Source organism: Solanum verrucosum, unplaced genomic scaffold (genome assembly GCF_900185275.1).
Source record: "Solanum verrucosum unplaced genomic scaffold, falcon-dt-bn FXZP01000154.1, whole genome shotgun sequence".
Lineage (NCBI taxonomy): Eukaryota > Viridiplantae > Streptophyta > Magnoliopsida > Solanales > Solanaceae > Solanum > Solanum verrucosum.
This window is the reverse complement of record NW_026020217.1, coordinates 248,924-262,399: the sequence shown is the minus strand read 5'-3', so window position 1 is coordinate 262,399 and position 13,476 is coordinate 248,924. Positions and strand designations below refer to the sequence as shown.

At 35.2% G+C, this 13,476-nt stretch overlaps 2 protein-coding genes across 2 annotated transcripts; one reads left to right on the top strand and one right to left on the bottom strand.

Annotated features, from left to right (window-relative positions):
* The first annotated feature begins 835 nt into the window (after positions 1 to 835).
* Positions 836 to 5,623, top strand: LOC125830765 (uncharacterized). The gene is made up of 7 exons (XM_049509937.1): positions 836 to 1,437; positions 2,544 to 2,684; positions 2,768 to 3,133; positions 3,456 to 3,698; positions 4,208 to 4,300; positions 4,937 to 5,137; positions 5,220 to 5,623. The coding sequence occupies exons 1-7, from the start codon at positions 1,120 to 1,122 to the stop codon at positions 5,430 to 5,432; spliced, it is 1,575 nt and encodes a 524-aa protein (XP_049365894.1). The 5' UTR covers positions 836 to 1,119; the 3' UTR covers positions 5,433 to 5,623.
* Positions 5,624 to 5,910: 287 nt separating this feature from the next.
* On the bottom strand, positions 5,911 to 8,239 carry LOC125830775 (non-functional NADPH-dependent codeinone reductase 2-like). The gene is made up of 4 exons (XM_049509945.1): positions 7,859 to 8,239; positions 7,108 to 7,351; positions 6,426 to 6,605; positions 5,911 to 6,345 (listed from the first exon to the last, which is right to left on the bottom strand). Exons 1-4 carry the CDS (start codon positions 8,188 to 8,190, stop codon positions 6,121 to 6,123), a joined length of 981 nt encoding a protein of 326 aa, XP_049365902.1. The 5' UTR covers positions 8,191 to 8,239; the 3' UTR covers positions 5,911 to 6,120.
* Between the last annotated feature and the right edge of the window lie 5,237 nt (positions 8,240 to 13,476).

Sequence of the window (13,476 nt, the reverse complement as noted above, 5' to 3'; positions counted from 1 at the left end):
TCGGTCACCCATCTCCAAAACTCAAGTAACTGTTCCATCGTTTTGAAAAGAACGTCTCTTTTTCTTTTAGATAACTCTTTAGTTTTAATTTTACACCTGACATGTTTAGTATTATAAGATTAGAAGTCATTTTAATACATTCTACATATATTAATTTAAGACTATAAAATTTAAAATTCTCTTTTTTTAAAAAAAAAAAAACTCTAAATCAAATAAATAAATTAAAGCAAAGAAAGTATAATTTACCAAAGGGAATTAAACATATTGCAAGTAATTTCTTTGTCGAGAGAGGAATGAGCTTTGTAATAAGGAAGTGGAAATAACGGAGACAAAAATACCATGTGATTTATGTATGTGTTCTAATTTTGATGAGCGAAGTTCTAGTATTCTCTATTATTAATAAAAGATGACATATATTTCGTGAAATTAATTAAGATAAAGAAGTAGAATTTTTAAAAAAAGAATAAACCTTATTGGAAATTTGACTCGGTTTCAAAAACAAAAATGATACTTATCGTTTTTAAGGTTTTTACTTTTTCATTTGGTGTTCAAAATTCGTATTGGAGCTCGAACTAAATTTAGAGGATTCATTTGGAGGTGACACTCTCAACAAAAAAAATTCATATAAAAAACTCGAATTCAAGATCTCTGATAAATGATGAATCTATCTCGCCACTAAACCACAATCCATGTGGGGACAAAACTGTTATCACCAAAGCAAATTCTGTCTCTATCATCTCTTTTCATGATTAGTAGACTTTTCTCGTACATTCAAACATATTTAAAAACTCCAATTTTCTACTATTAATATTGTAATTAATTCATCTTATCTTAAAATAAAAAAAAATTAAATTTCCCAAAATAGAATCTTTCAATTTGGGAATATCCACTTCAATCACAACACAAACACAACCAACAACAAAAGGAACCATATGTTACAATTTCATCTCCTTTTTCAATAATTCCAGCCCCAAAGAAACTCAATTTTTTTTCTCAAGAAAACCCAAATCGGAGCTCAAATTTCTTCACCCAATGGAACCCTAATCGACTCTGAAGAATTCCCAGAAAACCCAATAATAAAAAATCTGCAATTTACTGTTGAATTCACTGTTTTCAGTGATGTATCGACCTCAGAAATTGTGTAGTTTAACACTGTTATGGATATTGGGAATTGGGTTAGGGTTAAGTTTTGGGTATGCATTGAAAATGCCGTTTAGGGTCAAGGATGTACTTCCTGTATTGCCGCATCAGGTTTCTTGGCCTGTCCTTAACACTATGCATAGCCCTGTTGATTTGATGCCTACTTATATTGGATCTCTAGCTCCTAATAATGGGTCAATTAGTTGGAAGGGAGCTTGCTTTTTTGAGAATGAAGCAAGGGTTGAGTTTACCGGTCCCGGTGATCGAGGCATTGGCGGTGCTACTATTCATCTATCGGTTTGTAGATTTAAAATTTCTGTATTGTGAATTTGATTTGTGTTTAGTTGATTTGTAGAGTAGTTTTTCTGGTAATTTTTGGTGGGATGATGTTTAATTGATGAATGGTGATAGGAATGGCTTGAAAAGGTGAATTTTCTGGGTTTTATGTTGCTGGGTTCTTTTTTAGGGGAGGTGGGGTGTTGGAAAAGGTTAATGATTGCATGCTTACGAGCTGAAGTTAGGCTTCATATTTCTAAATTATGAATATGGTTTCTGTTTAGTTTATCTGTAGAGCAGTATTCACTGGTAAGATGTATAGGGTTGTTGTATTCTTAGGAATTTATCTTGCTGGTTAGGGCAGGGGTTGGGAGAGTGTGGTGTTGGAAGACTAAGAATTGCATGTTTGAAACCCAAGTTTTTACAAAATAGTTGAATAAAAAGGTCTGGAAAAGAGGAAGGTGTTAATATTACTGGTAAAGTTGCAGAATGCTTCATATTAGGATGATATTATCACTTGATATTTTAACAAAAGTTTGACTTCTTGTTGTTAGTATTAGAAATAGTAGTGCATTTCTTGCCATTATATGGTAGTCGGGTGCAGAAGTAGGGGGAGGGAAAAATGGTGTAGCTTTGAATCAGCTGCATGCTGAGAAAGTCAGATTCCTGCCATTTATGACAACTGCTTGTTATGGCTGTTTCTTGCTACATAAATGAGCCACTTCACAACAAGAATAAACATGGAACGTGACTTACTATTTGTCAGTATTCGTTTTGATGCGTAGCCGCTATAATGTAATTCGGTTATATGGTTTGTAAATGCTCTAGCATTTAAAGGAAACTAGGATGCAAATGATAGAAGAAGCATGCGGTTTTGTGGTTCCACCTTCACCATGTAAAAACAGCTAGATTGATTATATGAATGTTTCCTCTGTTGACACCTAGATGATCCATAAATAGAAACCAATGGGGTGATAACAAGTGAAAACTGATATAACACCTTAAGAAAGAAATACGATTTTTTTGGTATCTATATATACTTGTTCTTATTCTATTATGCTGTTTTTAATTGGATAAAGTCATCCTTAGCACAGTTGTATTTCAGATTTCATTTACCCACTTTGCAGACAGGCGCAGCACACAGCTGGACGTGTATGGATCTGTATGTATTTGCTACACCTTATAGGATATCCTGGGACTACTACTTTTCGGGCCATGATCACACATTTAAAATTGAGTCATGGGAGGAACCTGCTGAAAGGGAATATGTATGCTCTTGTTTTGGGACTTTTGTCTAATTCCAATGGATGTCCATACATTTATAATTGATCTTTAAGCAACTGCTATGCAGGTCAAGGAACATGGAATTTCTGTATTTCTCATGCCATCAGGAATGCTCGGAACCTTGCTTTCCTTGGTGGATGTACTACCCCTGTTTTCTAACACCGCATGGGGACAGAATTCTAACCTTGCTTTTCTGAAGAAGCACATGGGTGCGACATTTGAGAAACGTCCACATCCACGGCAGGCAACAATTAACCCAGATGATGTTCATTCTGGTGATTTCTTAGCTCTGTCAAAGATACGTGGACGGTGGGGTGGGTTTGAAACTCTTGAGAAGTGGGTCACTGGTGCCTTTGCTGGTCATACATCTGTTTGTTTGAAGGATGAGTTGGGTAATCTTTGGGTTGGTGAATCAGGACACGAAAATGAAAAGGTGAGCAAATGAGAAAATCTCACTAAACTACACGGAGAAACAGTGCTAGCAAATCTCAAAAACATCATTTTCCATGTCACATAAATAGATTCAGTTACATTAATCTCCTTATGCTCCCTTTTACTTTTCTGCAACTTTTCTTATGGATAACAGTGGACTTCTGGTGAGTTACTATACTCCATTATGCTCCTTCTCTACCTCCGGAGGTAGAGAATACTGAGTTTTTTTGTTAGCTTTTAAAGCCTGTAAAGGCCTTGCATTTTAATTGCATGAATTGTGGTGTTCTCTTATTTTTGTTTAATCTTGTGGTATATCTTTGCAGGGTGAAGAAATTATTGCAGTTATCCCTTGGGATGAGTGGTGGGAATTGACACTCAAGGATGAATCTAATCCACAAGTTGCTTTGTTGCCCTTACATCCTGAAGTGCGTGCGAGATTTAATAATACCGCAGCATGGGAATATGCTCGGAAAATGTCCGGGAAGCCATATGGTTACCATAACATGATTTTTAGTTGGATTGACACGGTAGCGGATAATTACCCTCCACCTCTTGATGCTCACTTGGTATTGTCTCCCTTCCTTTCCTCTTAAAAGTATAAACTATGATTATACTGGAATATATCTAAGATGAGCAAGTAGCAGTGGATGTTTGTGTTCTCCAAAGCAACTAGGTGAATTGCCATATGTCCATCAATCTCGATGCTAACTGGTAGACAGTTCTCAAGTCACAAATGACTTATCTAACGTGCACATATTCTATCCTTGGATATCACTTTGCTTAATTATCTCTAGGAAATACCTTTACATAGTATAAACCCAACATAAACCAGTCATCAATATGTTTGCAGTTTTTAAAATTTAGAAGGATATATGGTTATTGATTACTACTCGCCTCCATGTGGAACCATTTGATAAAAGAAACCCATCAAAAAGGTGAAAAAGCAAGTCAATCAAAACAAAAATAGCAATAATTTGAAGGAATACTAATTTGTTCATCACTACCCCTTCTTCCATTTGAATAGAACTCTTGGACAACTTACTGTGGTTTCTCAGCAGATGACTTTTGTTGCCAGGTGATTTCTGTCATGTCCATGTGGACAAGAGTGCAGCCAGCATATGCTGCTAACATGTGGAACGAAGCTCTGAATAAGAGGCTTGGCACTGAGGTGAACTGAACATGTTATATTTTCTTGTTAAAATCTTTTGGCTTGTATAATATCTTAACTATTAGTTAATGGTTTTGGGTATGGCTCATCCCCCAGATTTAATTGATAAAGACAGGTTATTAGTTCCCTCTTAAAAGTTGATTTTTTCCTTTGTTCCTTGCTGTACGAGCAGCTCATGCATGTATCATAAACGTTCAGCTTTTTTTAAGTAGATTTGTTGATAGGTTGGATTCTGTTGAAGGAAAAAATATGAAACATACTCTCCAACCTCCTTTCTGTATTTCTATGTCAAAAAATGGGTGAGCATTACCGAATTGTCATATCATTTGGTGACTCGAACGTAGAGGTACTCTGTAACTCTTATGAGTAACAGTATAGAGCCATATTCTATAGATGATCTTCATTTACATAGACATTTAGCCTTGGAGCAAGCATAATAATAACATTATATTGAATAATGCTTCCGAAAGCTTCTTCAGTTTAACTTGAATAGACTTCACTTACAATATCATATTGTAACTGCTTACACATAGAGAGTTCGTTAAATATATCATAGATTCTAAATGTTACCGAAGCAATCAATTTCCTTTTATCTGTAAAGGCACTTTATATGTGCAATTGATACCTCTCTTACAGGATTTGGACTTGTATGGTATTCTTGCTGAAACTGAAAGACGTGGTATAACATTTGATCAATTATTGACCATCCCGGAACAAGATGAATGGATCTATAGTGATGGCCAATCCACTACATGCGTGGCCTTCATTCTAGCAATGTACAAAGAAGCTGGAGTTTTTGGCCCTATTTCCAACTCTATTCAAGTAACGGAGTTCACTGTGGGTATCGATGCCTTTGTTTACTCTTCTTATAAAGAACTTCCATTCTGTTGTGATCACAAGGCTTTCTTACTGCTTGCAGATTAGAGATGCTTACATGCTCAAAATTTTTGAAGATAATCAGACACGCCTCCCAAGTTGGTGCAACAGTGGAGACAATAAGGTCTCTTTCTGCCAGATTCTTGGCGAATATCAAATGGAACTGCCCCAGTACAACACATTGGATCCCTATGCCAACATGAATGAGAATTGTCCTTCTTTACCTCCACACTATGAGAGGCCCGGACGTTGCTGAATCTGGACTAAACTTGTGTGTCAGTGTATCCCACGCAAACTACCTTTGTTGCTATTTGTTAAACACGTATCAGGTTATCTAGTATATGAACATACTCTGCTTGTTCTTCAGTTTCTACATGAAATATCTATATATGTACATAGTTCATGCATATTGTAGTTTCTTAGATGTTCAAGCCTATGCTAGTTATTGGTAGACGGGAAACAACAATAGAATAACTTATGGACTCAATGCCTCAAGATCTTGTTGTGAAATCAGTTCTTTGTAATTAGTTGTAAGTGAGTAGCTGAATCTTCGCTAAATAAGAACTAAATGTTAGAGCAATGTCTGTAAGGATACGCTGAAGTTTGTTATTTTGTTCGTCATTTCCCCCGTCTTTGTGTACTAAATGATATGCGACCTGTATCTTAACCTTGGAAACGACCACTGACAGAAATGCAAGGTAAGACTGTGTCCAATAGGCCCTTGTGGGGTTGGGAGCTTTAATGCACTAGGTTGCCCTTTTTCTTTACTGACATGTAAACTTTTAACAAGACTATTAAGACTCCTAACATACAGCAAGGAACTGGATGAATCTTTGCTCCTTTTTATTTCTATCTTGATATATACAACTACCACAATTAGGAGGAAGACATTACAACAAGAAGAATTACTCGAACGATATGCTGAATACTGGAAATTCCAGTAATCAGAGTTCTTCATCCCAGAGTTCATCCATTGTCTTGTAAGGTCCATAAGGAGATGTGTAATCCTTACCAAGACAAGCTCTACTTTGTGTGATTTCACTGATCTTTCTGCACTCATCATCGCTTAATGACCAGTCGAAAATCTCGAGGTTCTGTTTCATTCTCTCTTTGTTATAGCTCTTCACCACCACACCAATGCCTTGCTCATAACCCCATCTTAAAGCAACCTGGATTTTCCACGTTCGGATTTTATGTTATATGCACTAACACTGTCAATGTAGTTAAGTTAGAAGTCATCTTAGAATACCTGCGCGACGGTTTTGCCTCTGGCCTTTGCTATTTCTCTGAGCACTTCAGATTCCATAACTCTGTTGGTTCCATAAAAGGTACCTATGGATCCTAAAGAACTATATCCAACAACAAGAACTCCATTTCTCTTGCAGAACTCTCTTAGCTTCTGTTGCTGCCAACATGGATTTACTTCTACCTTGCAAATCAAGAACAGCTTCAGTCAGAATCCTATCTTTTCACTACATAACATTCTACTCAACCTTATTTTATCAAACACAATTACTCCCTCTGTCTCAATTTAAGCGTCTTACTTTTCTTGTTGGTCTTTCCCAGAAAGAGTGCCTTTTTCCATATTTAGTAAGTTTTCCAATTCCAACATCTACCTGGCAAAGTTTAAGACCACAAGATTTAAAGGACTACACATCTTTAGTTTAAGTCCACACGACTCTAGTCTCCCTTTATTCTTAAACTCCTTGCACAGTCAAACTAAGACACTTAAATTGGGACAAATGGAGTACTACTTTTCACGTAAGTCCTGTACTTGATTATGATTTTTTTTCAATGTTACTCTGACTCTTCAAAAATGTCATTGTGTGCGTGACGGATCCTCCAAAAACAGTGTATTTTTGGAAGATTTGACACGGGTGCAACAACGTTATTAAAAAGTCCGAGCAACATAGATTTTCTCTTTGACATACTTGATTGACAGCAGGGGGAATCTTGGCAGTGGCAAGAACATCAGCAAGGTTCTTGCAAGAAAAGTTGCTAACTCCAATGGACTTGGTGAGTCCAAGTTTATAGCACTCTTCCATTGCTGCCCAAACTGACTTGAAATCCATGGGAAGAAAGTCCTCTTTTTTAATTGGATACTCATGAATTCCTGGCTTAGAACTCACTGGCCAATGTATTAGATATAAATCAATATAATCCATCTTAAGATTCCTGCACAAATCCAAACAACAACAATTATGTTTCAACTCAAACAAGTTGGGGTCGGTCATATAAATTTCACTAGTATATCGCTCCATTTGAACTCATCGCAATAATGCACTACATAAAATAAAAAGAGAAATATTGAGAACTCCCCTAAATTCGGCGTGAATTTTAGTTTTGTACCTGAATTATAGACGGCCTAAAAAACACTTGTTTACTTGACTAATTGAACTTAAATACATTTCCAATCTTGCAACATAAGTGAAACACCCCCCAAATTCTCTCCAAGTTTAAGGGTACTTTTAACACTTTGCTATGCCTTGCATATCGGATATATCTAATTTTAGTTAGTCAATTAGAAGGTATTGTTAAGGATGTCCATAGTTTCGGGACAAAATTAATAATTTGCGCCACGTTCAATAAATAATTTGCACCAAGTTCAGGTGTTTTCAAATACTTTTCTCTAAAATAAAAGCAATAACAATTGAATTGGGAGTTTTTCGAAGAGGATTTTACCGTAGGGTTTTGTTGAGAGCAGGAAGAACATGTTGAGGATGAGCATCACTACACCATAGCTTTGAAGTAATAAACAATTGTTCACGAGATTCAACGAATCCGCCATTAATTGCTTCGTTTATGGCTTCACCCAGTGCTTCTTCAGAATTGTACAGAGCAGCTGTGTCAAAATGCCTGTAACCAACCTCGATCGCTTCAACAACTGCACTTCTAACGATTTCTGGTTCCACCGGAGGATCTGCCGCCGTGCCTAAACCCAACGCCGGCATACTCCGGCAGCCGGCCGGCATCGGGATCGCCGGCATAGGGGTTTGTTGGTGCTCTTCGTTCATGTAATTTCTGCCGTGCCACGTTAATCATCTTTGTTTTGGGAAAGTTAATTTAGCTAAACTTTAAAGCCAACTTGAATTAGTTTAATTTAATATTTTATTGATCAATGTTACATAATTTTATTTTTTTAAAATGTCATACAAATTGGGGAAAAGGGTCAAAAATATCCCTCAACTTTAGTTTATTAGTTGACTATACCCCTGCCGTTAAAACGAAGTTAATTTTACCCTTGCCGTTACTAATTTCACCATATATACCCCTCATTTGACGGAAAGCCCCGAATTGACTCAAATTAACCCGAATTTTTTTACAAAAAACCATTCCCCAATTTAGACCCAATGCCCCGACCCCTTTATTTTATAACCCTTTTAGCCATTGTAATTTCCTTTGATGTTGTAGCTCTTGTGTTGTTTTCCTTCCATGGTTGATATCATTGGAGCTTTGCATCACCTGTAAATTCTTGCCTGAATCATTGGTCTCCTTTGCCTCCATCACTTGATTGATTTCTTCATTCCTCATTACTTCCATATGACCATATTGTTGAGCTGCATTTGATCTTACATTTTTTGTATTGACCTGCATTCCAAAAGAGAAATTGGAAGAGTTCGATGGCTCCCCACGATCAAATACATCAATTTACTTATTTCCTTGATTCAGCTGATCATGGGACTTGTGCAAAAATATAGCTTGAGCCTTCTGATTCTTGTCCAACATGCTTCCTTAAGCCTCTATGGTATGGGTGGCAACGGAACCGGTAACGGGACTACCGGACCGGGACGTTCCGGAACCGGAACGGGACCGGGCACCACGGGCCGGAACCGAACCAGAACCGGGACGGACCGGAACCGGTAATTCCGGAAAAAAATTCGTGTACCCGTCCCGGACGGTAACGGATCGGACCGGAAACCGGAAACCGGGTCCAACCGTTATAAATTATAATTTTTTTATTAAAATTAAAAAATTAGGAACATTACACTTAAAAATTTATACTTTTAAAGTTTTAAATACAAACTTTCAAACTTTTAAAAGTATAAAAGTTCAAATTTCACAATTTAAAACTTTGAAAATTTAAATTCAAACTTTAAAACTATAAAAGTTTAAATTTCACACTTTAAAAGTTTGAAAATTTAAATTCAAAGTTCAAACTTTAAAACTATAAAAAGTTAAAATTTCACACTTTAAAAGTTTGAAAATTTAAATTTAAATTATAAACTTTAAAACTATAAAAATTTAAATTTCACACTTTAAATTTTAAAAGTTTGAAAATTTAAATTCAAACTTTAAAACTATAAAAGTTTAAATTTCACACTTTAAAAGTTAAATTTGAACTTTTGAAGACAATAATATAAAAAAAATTAAGGCGAATAGCCTATACTTTTATTAATATTAATTAAATAGTACAAGTTGAGTTACAAAATATTAGTAGAGTATTAAATAATCTAATCTACACAACCACCTTCTAGGAAGGGTTCTGTTTGAATTAGACCTCGAATTATTATACTCATACTAATAGACATTTAAATTTAATAGTTCATGCTACCAAGGAAATCTTTTTTAAAATCATTTAACATTTCTCTAGTAACATGCTCTGGAATTGGTTGATTAGCTAGTTCTTCCATTGCATCAATGCCGTCATCACTAAAATCTTGCAATATTTCATCAACGTCATTTTCAAATTTGGTCGGTAGAGGTGGACGACCATAACTCCTTCTCTCGCCATTAATCCAATTTCTAAATAGTACGGATATCTCCAAGCTATCTGTTGCTAATGAATATCTATGCTCTCCAATTTGAAATCTTGCTGCACTAAAAGCGCCTTCCGAAGCTACTGAAGATGCTTGAATAGCTAACACATCTCGAGTAACCGGTTGTAGTTTTGGAAATCCTTTGCCGCGATTGCTCCACCATTCTAGAAAATCAATAGTAGTAGGTTCTGTATTTTGATTAATATATGCATCAAAATCATTTCTATCATTATGAGAAAGTTCAATAATACAATCTATCATATCATCAATATCATCTTCATTATTATATCTACTCCTAGAACTTTGAGGCTCTTCGTTATGTACTACATTCCTTATATTAGAATTATACAAGTCGTACAATTTTCTAGCTTCAATTTTTATACTATCTTTAACATCTTGACAACTAGGTGTTTCATCATCTTCACTATCAATACCCAAATTAAAATATATTTTATCAACCATTCGTGATGCACCTTCATCTTTGTAATGTGGGTTTAACAAACAAGCAGTTAAATAAATTTGAGGAATAGGAATAAAATATTTTTAAAAATTTTCAATCATTTTCTTAACAGATTGTTCAAATCTTGGTTTATTTTTGCATTTATAAAATTTACTAGAAATAGCACAAATATTAGGTAAAACAGAACAAATAGTTGGATAATAAAGTGCAGATATTTTTTTTTGTAGTTAAATAAAAAACTTTTAAGAATTCTATAAGTTCTTTTATGTCATTCCAATCATTATCATCAAGTCTATATGTCATATTTGAATTATGAGCATTCCAAACCATTTGTAAAGGTTTCCTATATTCATAAGCAACTTCAAGCATTTCAAATAAAGAAGTTCATCTAGTACACACTGATTTTGGAATTTTTCTAGGTGGAAGATTAAATTCACGACAACGATTTTCAAAATCTCTACGTCTAGACTTAACTTGACATTTAAAAATAAAATGACATGCAGTTTCAACTTTTGTGCAACCATCATCATATATTGCTATACCATCTCTAACAATCAAATTATATATGTGTGCAGCACACCTAATATGAAAACCATCAATATAAATAGGGCAAAGATACGATTTTAGTATTTCAACAGCATTACTATTATTAGAAGCATTATCTAATGTGACACTACTTATTTTATCACAAATTCCATAGTTTTGCAAAACATCTATAATTGTTTGAGCTATATAACTACCGGTTTTATGCATTTCACAACATTTATAACCTAAAATTCTTTTTTGCAAAGTCCAATTTTCATCAATCCAATGCGCAGTAATTGTGAAATAATCATTACCATTTACACTACGACCCATATAAGAAGTAATAGCTATTTTACAATTGTTATAATAAAATAAACAACGAAGATATTGAAAATGTTGAGCTTGATAATCAAAGATAGCCTTTTTAATTGTATTTCTAGTAAAACCTTTAAAATGTGGATTATACACAATTTGAATATAATGAATAAAATCGGGATTTTCAGCAAAACTAAATGGCAAACCCATAACAACAATCATTTTAGCTAATTCTTCAAGATCTTTTTCTCTACTATATGACCGTTGTATACTAGAACCAGAAACATTAGAAGGATTTAATTGTGTTTGGACCATATTAGAGCCATCTACTCCTACATTTTCAGGAAGGGTGGTACCATTTTTTTTAGCTTCGGCTACAGCTTTAGCATGTAAAAATTCATTTTTACAACATGACATTAAATGATTACTCAAATGTCCCGTCCCACCCTGTTTTCCTACAGTTTTATGATTCATTCTATGTTTACATTTATTACAAATAGCTTGTGTTTTATCTTCATTCTGAGTCATAAATTGCCACACAACTGATTTTTTAGCGCGTTCTACCTTAGTCCTAGGATGCACGGGGGGAATGGGAGCAGGACAACGAAAGGGAGCGGGAGCCGGGGAAGAGGGATTGGGAGTGGGACTAGTAGCCGACGGTGGCTCAGTTTCATCATCATCATATTCATCAACATTATTATCAAAACTATCAACATAAGCATTAACATTATCATGTTCATCATCTTCAGGTAATTCCTCTTCAAAATTACCAAATCTTCTTTGTAAATGTTCATGATAAGGATCTAATCCACTATTACTATCAATATTAAAAACAGTTTCATCAACATGCGTATAATCATCCGTATTTATTCTTAATTGAGAAGTTTTTTTAGTTTTAGATTGAGAAGTACTACTGTTTTTTTTATTTTTATTGGATTTTGAGCTAGATAAATTAGTAAACGAATTAACTATGGTTGTTTTACCCTTTTCAATAATGTTTTTTCCGAAATCCATATTCAAATATAAAAAGTGAGTAAATTATATATAATACGAAAATGATTAGCAAAGTTTTAAACAAATAAACAACTAAATAAGTAGAGACTAGAGATTAATTACTCACAAAATAAATAATTAAATGTAAACAATTAAATAACTAAATGAAAAGTGAGTTGGAACGAATGTACCAAACGTCTACTTAAAAAAGTAGACGTGTATGATCGGAAGACGAAAATTGAAAGTTGAATTTTGAAGCTCCAATTTTCAAAGACCAAATTCGTAATTTTAATGAGAAGTCGAGAATAAGAGAATTTAGAGAGTAGAGAGTAGAGAGATTAGAAGATATTTTTGTGAGTGAAAAGAATGAAAGATTAGGGGTATTTATAGTTAAAAAAAAGGTTGAAAATATAGTTTTAAGAAGTTTGGGGTATTAAAAAAAGTTTGGGGGTAGGGAGGTGTAAATGGGGGGTTATGGGGTGAAAGAGCCGTTGGTGGGGCCCAAAACCCGTTGCCCAACGGCTATAATTTCAAATTTTCAGATTAAAAAAAAAAAAAAAAAGGTTTTGAACCGGGACTAACCGGACCGGTAAATCTCGGTTTCCGTCCCGTTACCCCTCCCGGACCGGAACAATTCCGGATCTAACCGATACTATCTGGAACCGAGACGGAACCGGTAACGGACCGGAACCGGTACCGGTACCTCCCGGTTCCGTTGCCACCCTTACTCTATGGTGACATTCACATCAATTTGGATTTGCTCATTAGTTTCCTGAGTGGTGGGGTTACTAACACTGTCCAGTTATTCTTTTTTGTGTAGATGTTGAGTGTTAAAAGTCATCGGAGCTCCGGCGACTTCGTCGGAATCCTCCTTGCCGGTGTTCCCACCATCCATCTTGTAATTTCTGTGAGATGTACCTCCAGTTGAGGGGAGTAATCCCCACTAGTTGAATCTTTACGAATTTCATTGTAGGTGACCCAAAATTGAAAGTGCAATCATGGCGATTCTCAACAGAATTGCCTTTGTAGATCTCTCAATTGGCACGATGGAATCAATAGATTTTTGGATCATGGGTAGGAGAATCCTCCATCCCAATCAACTCGAATCAAACCAGCTTGGTCCAACTTGAACACTTATGTTGATGCTTACCATCCATCAGAGTTTTTTTCTCTTAAAAAGCATGAGCTCTAGGGTTTGGGTGTTCATGTTGACTGGGAAGGAAACTAAGGAGAAGACTGTTGGGTCGGGG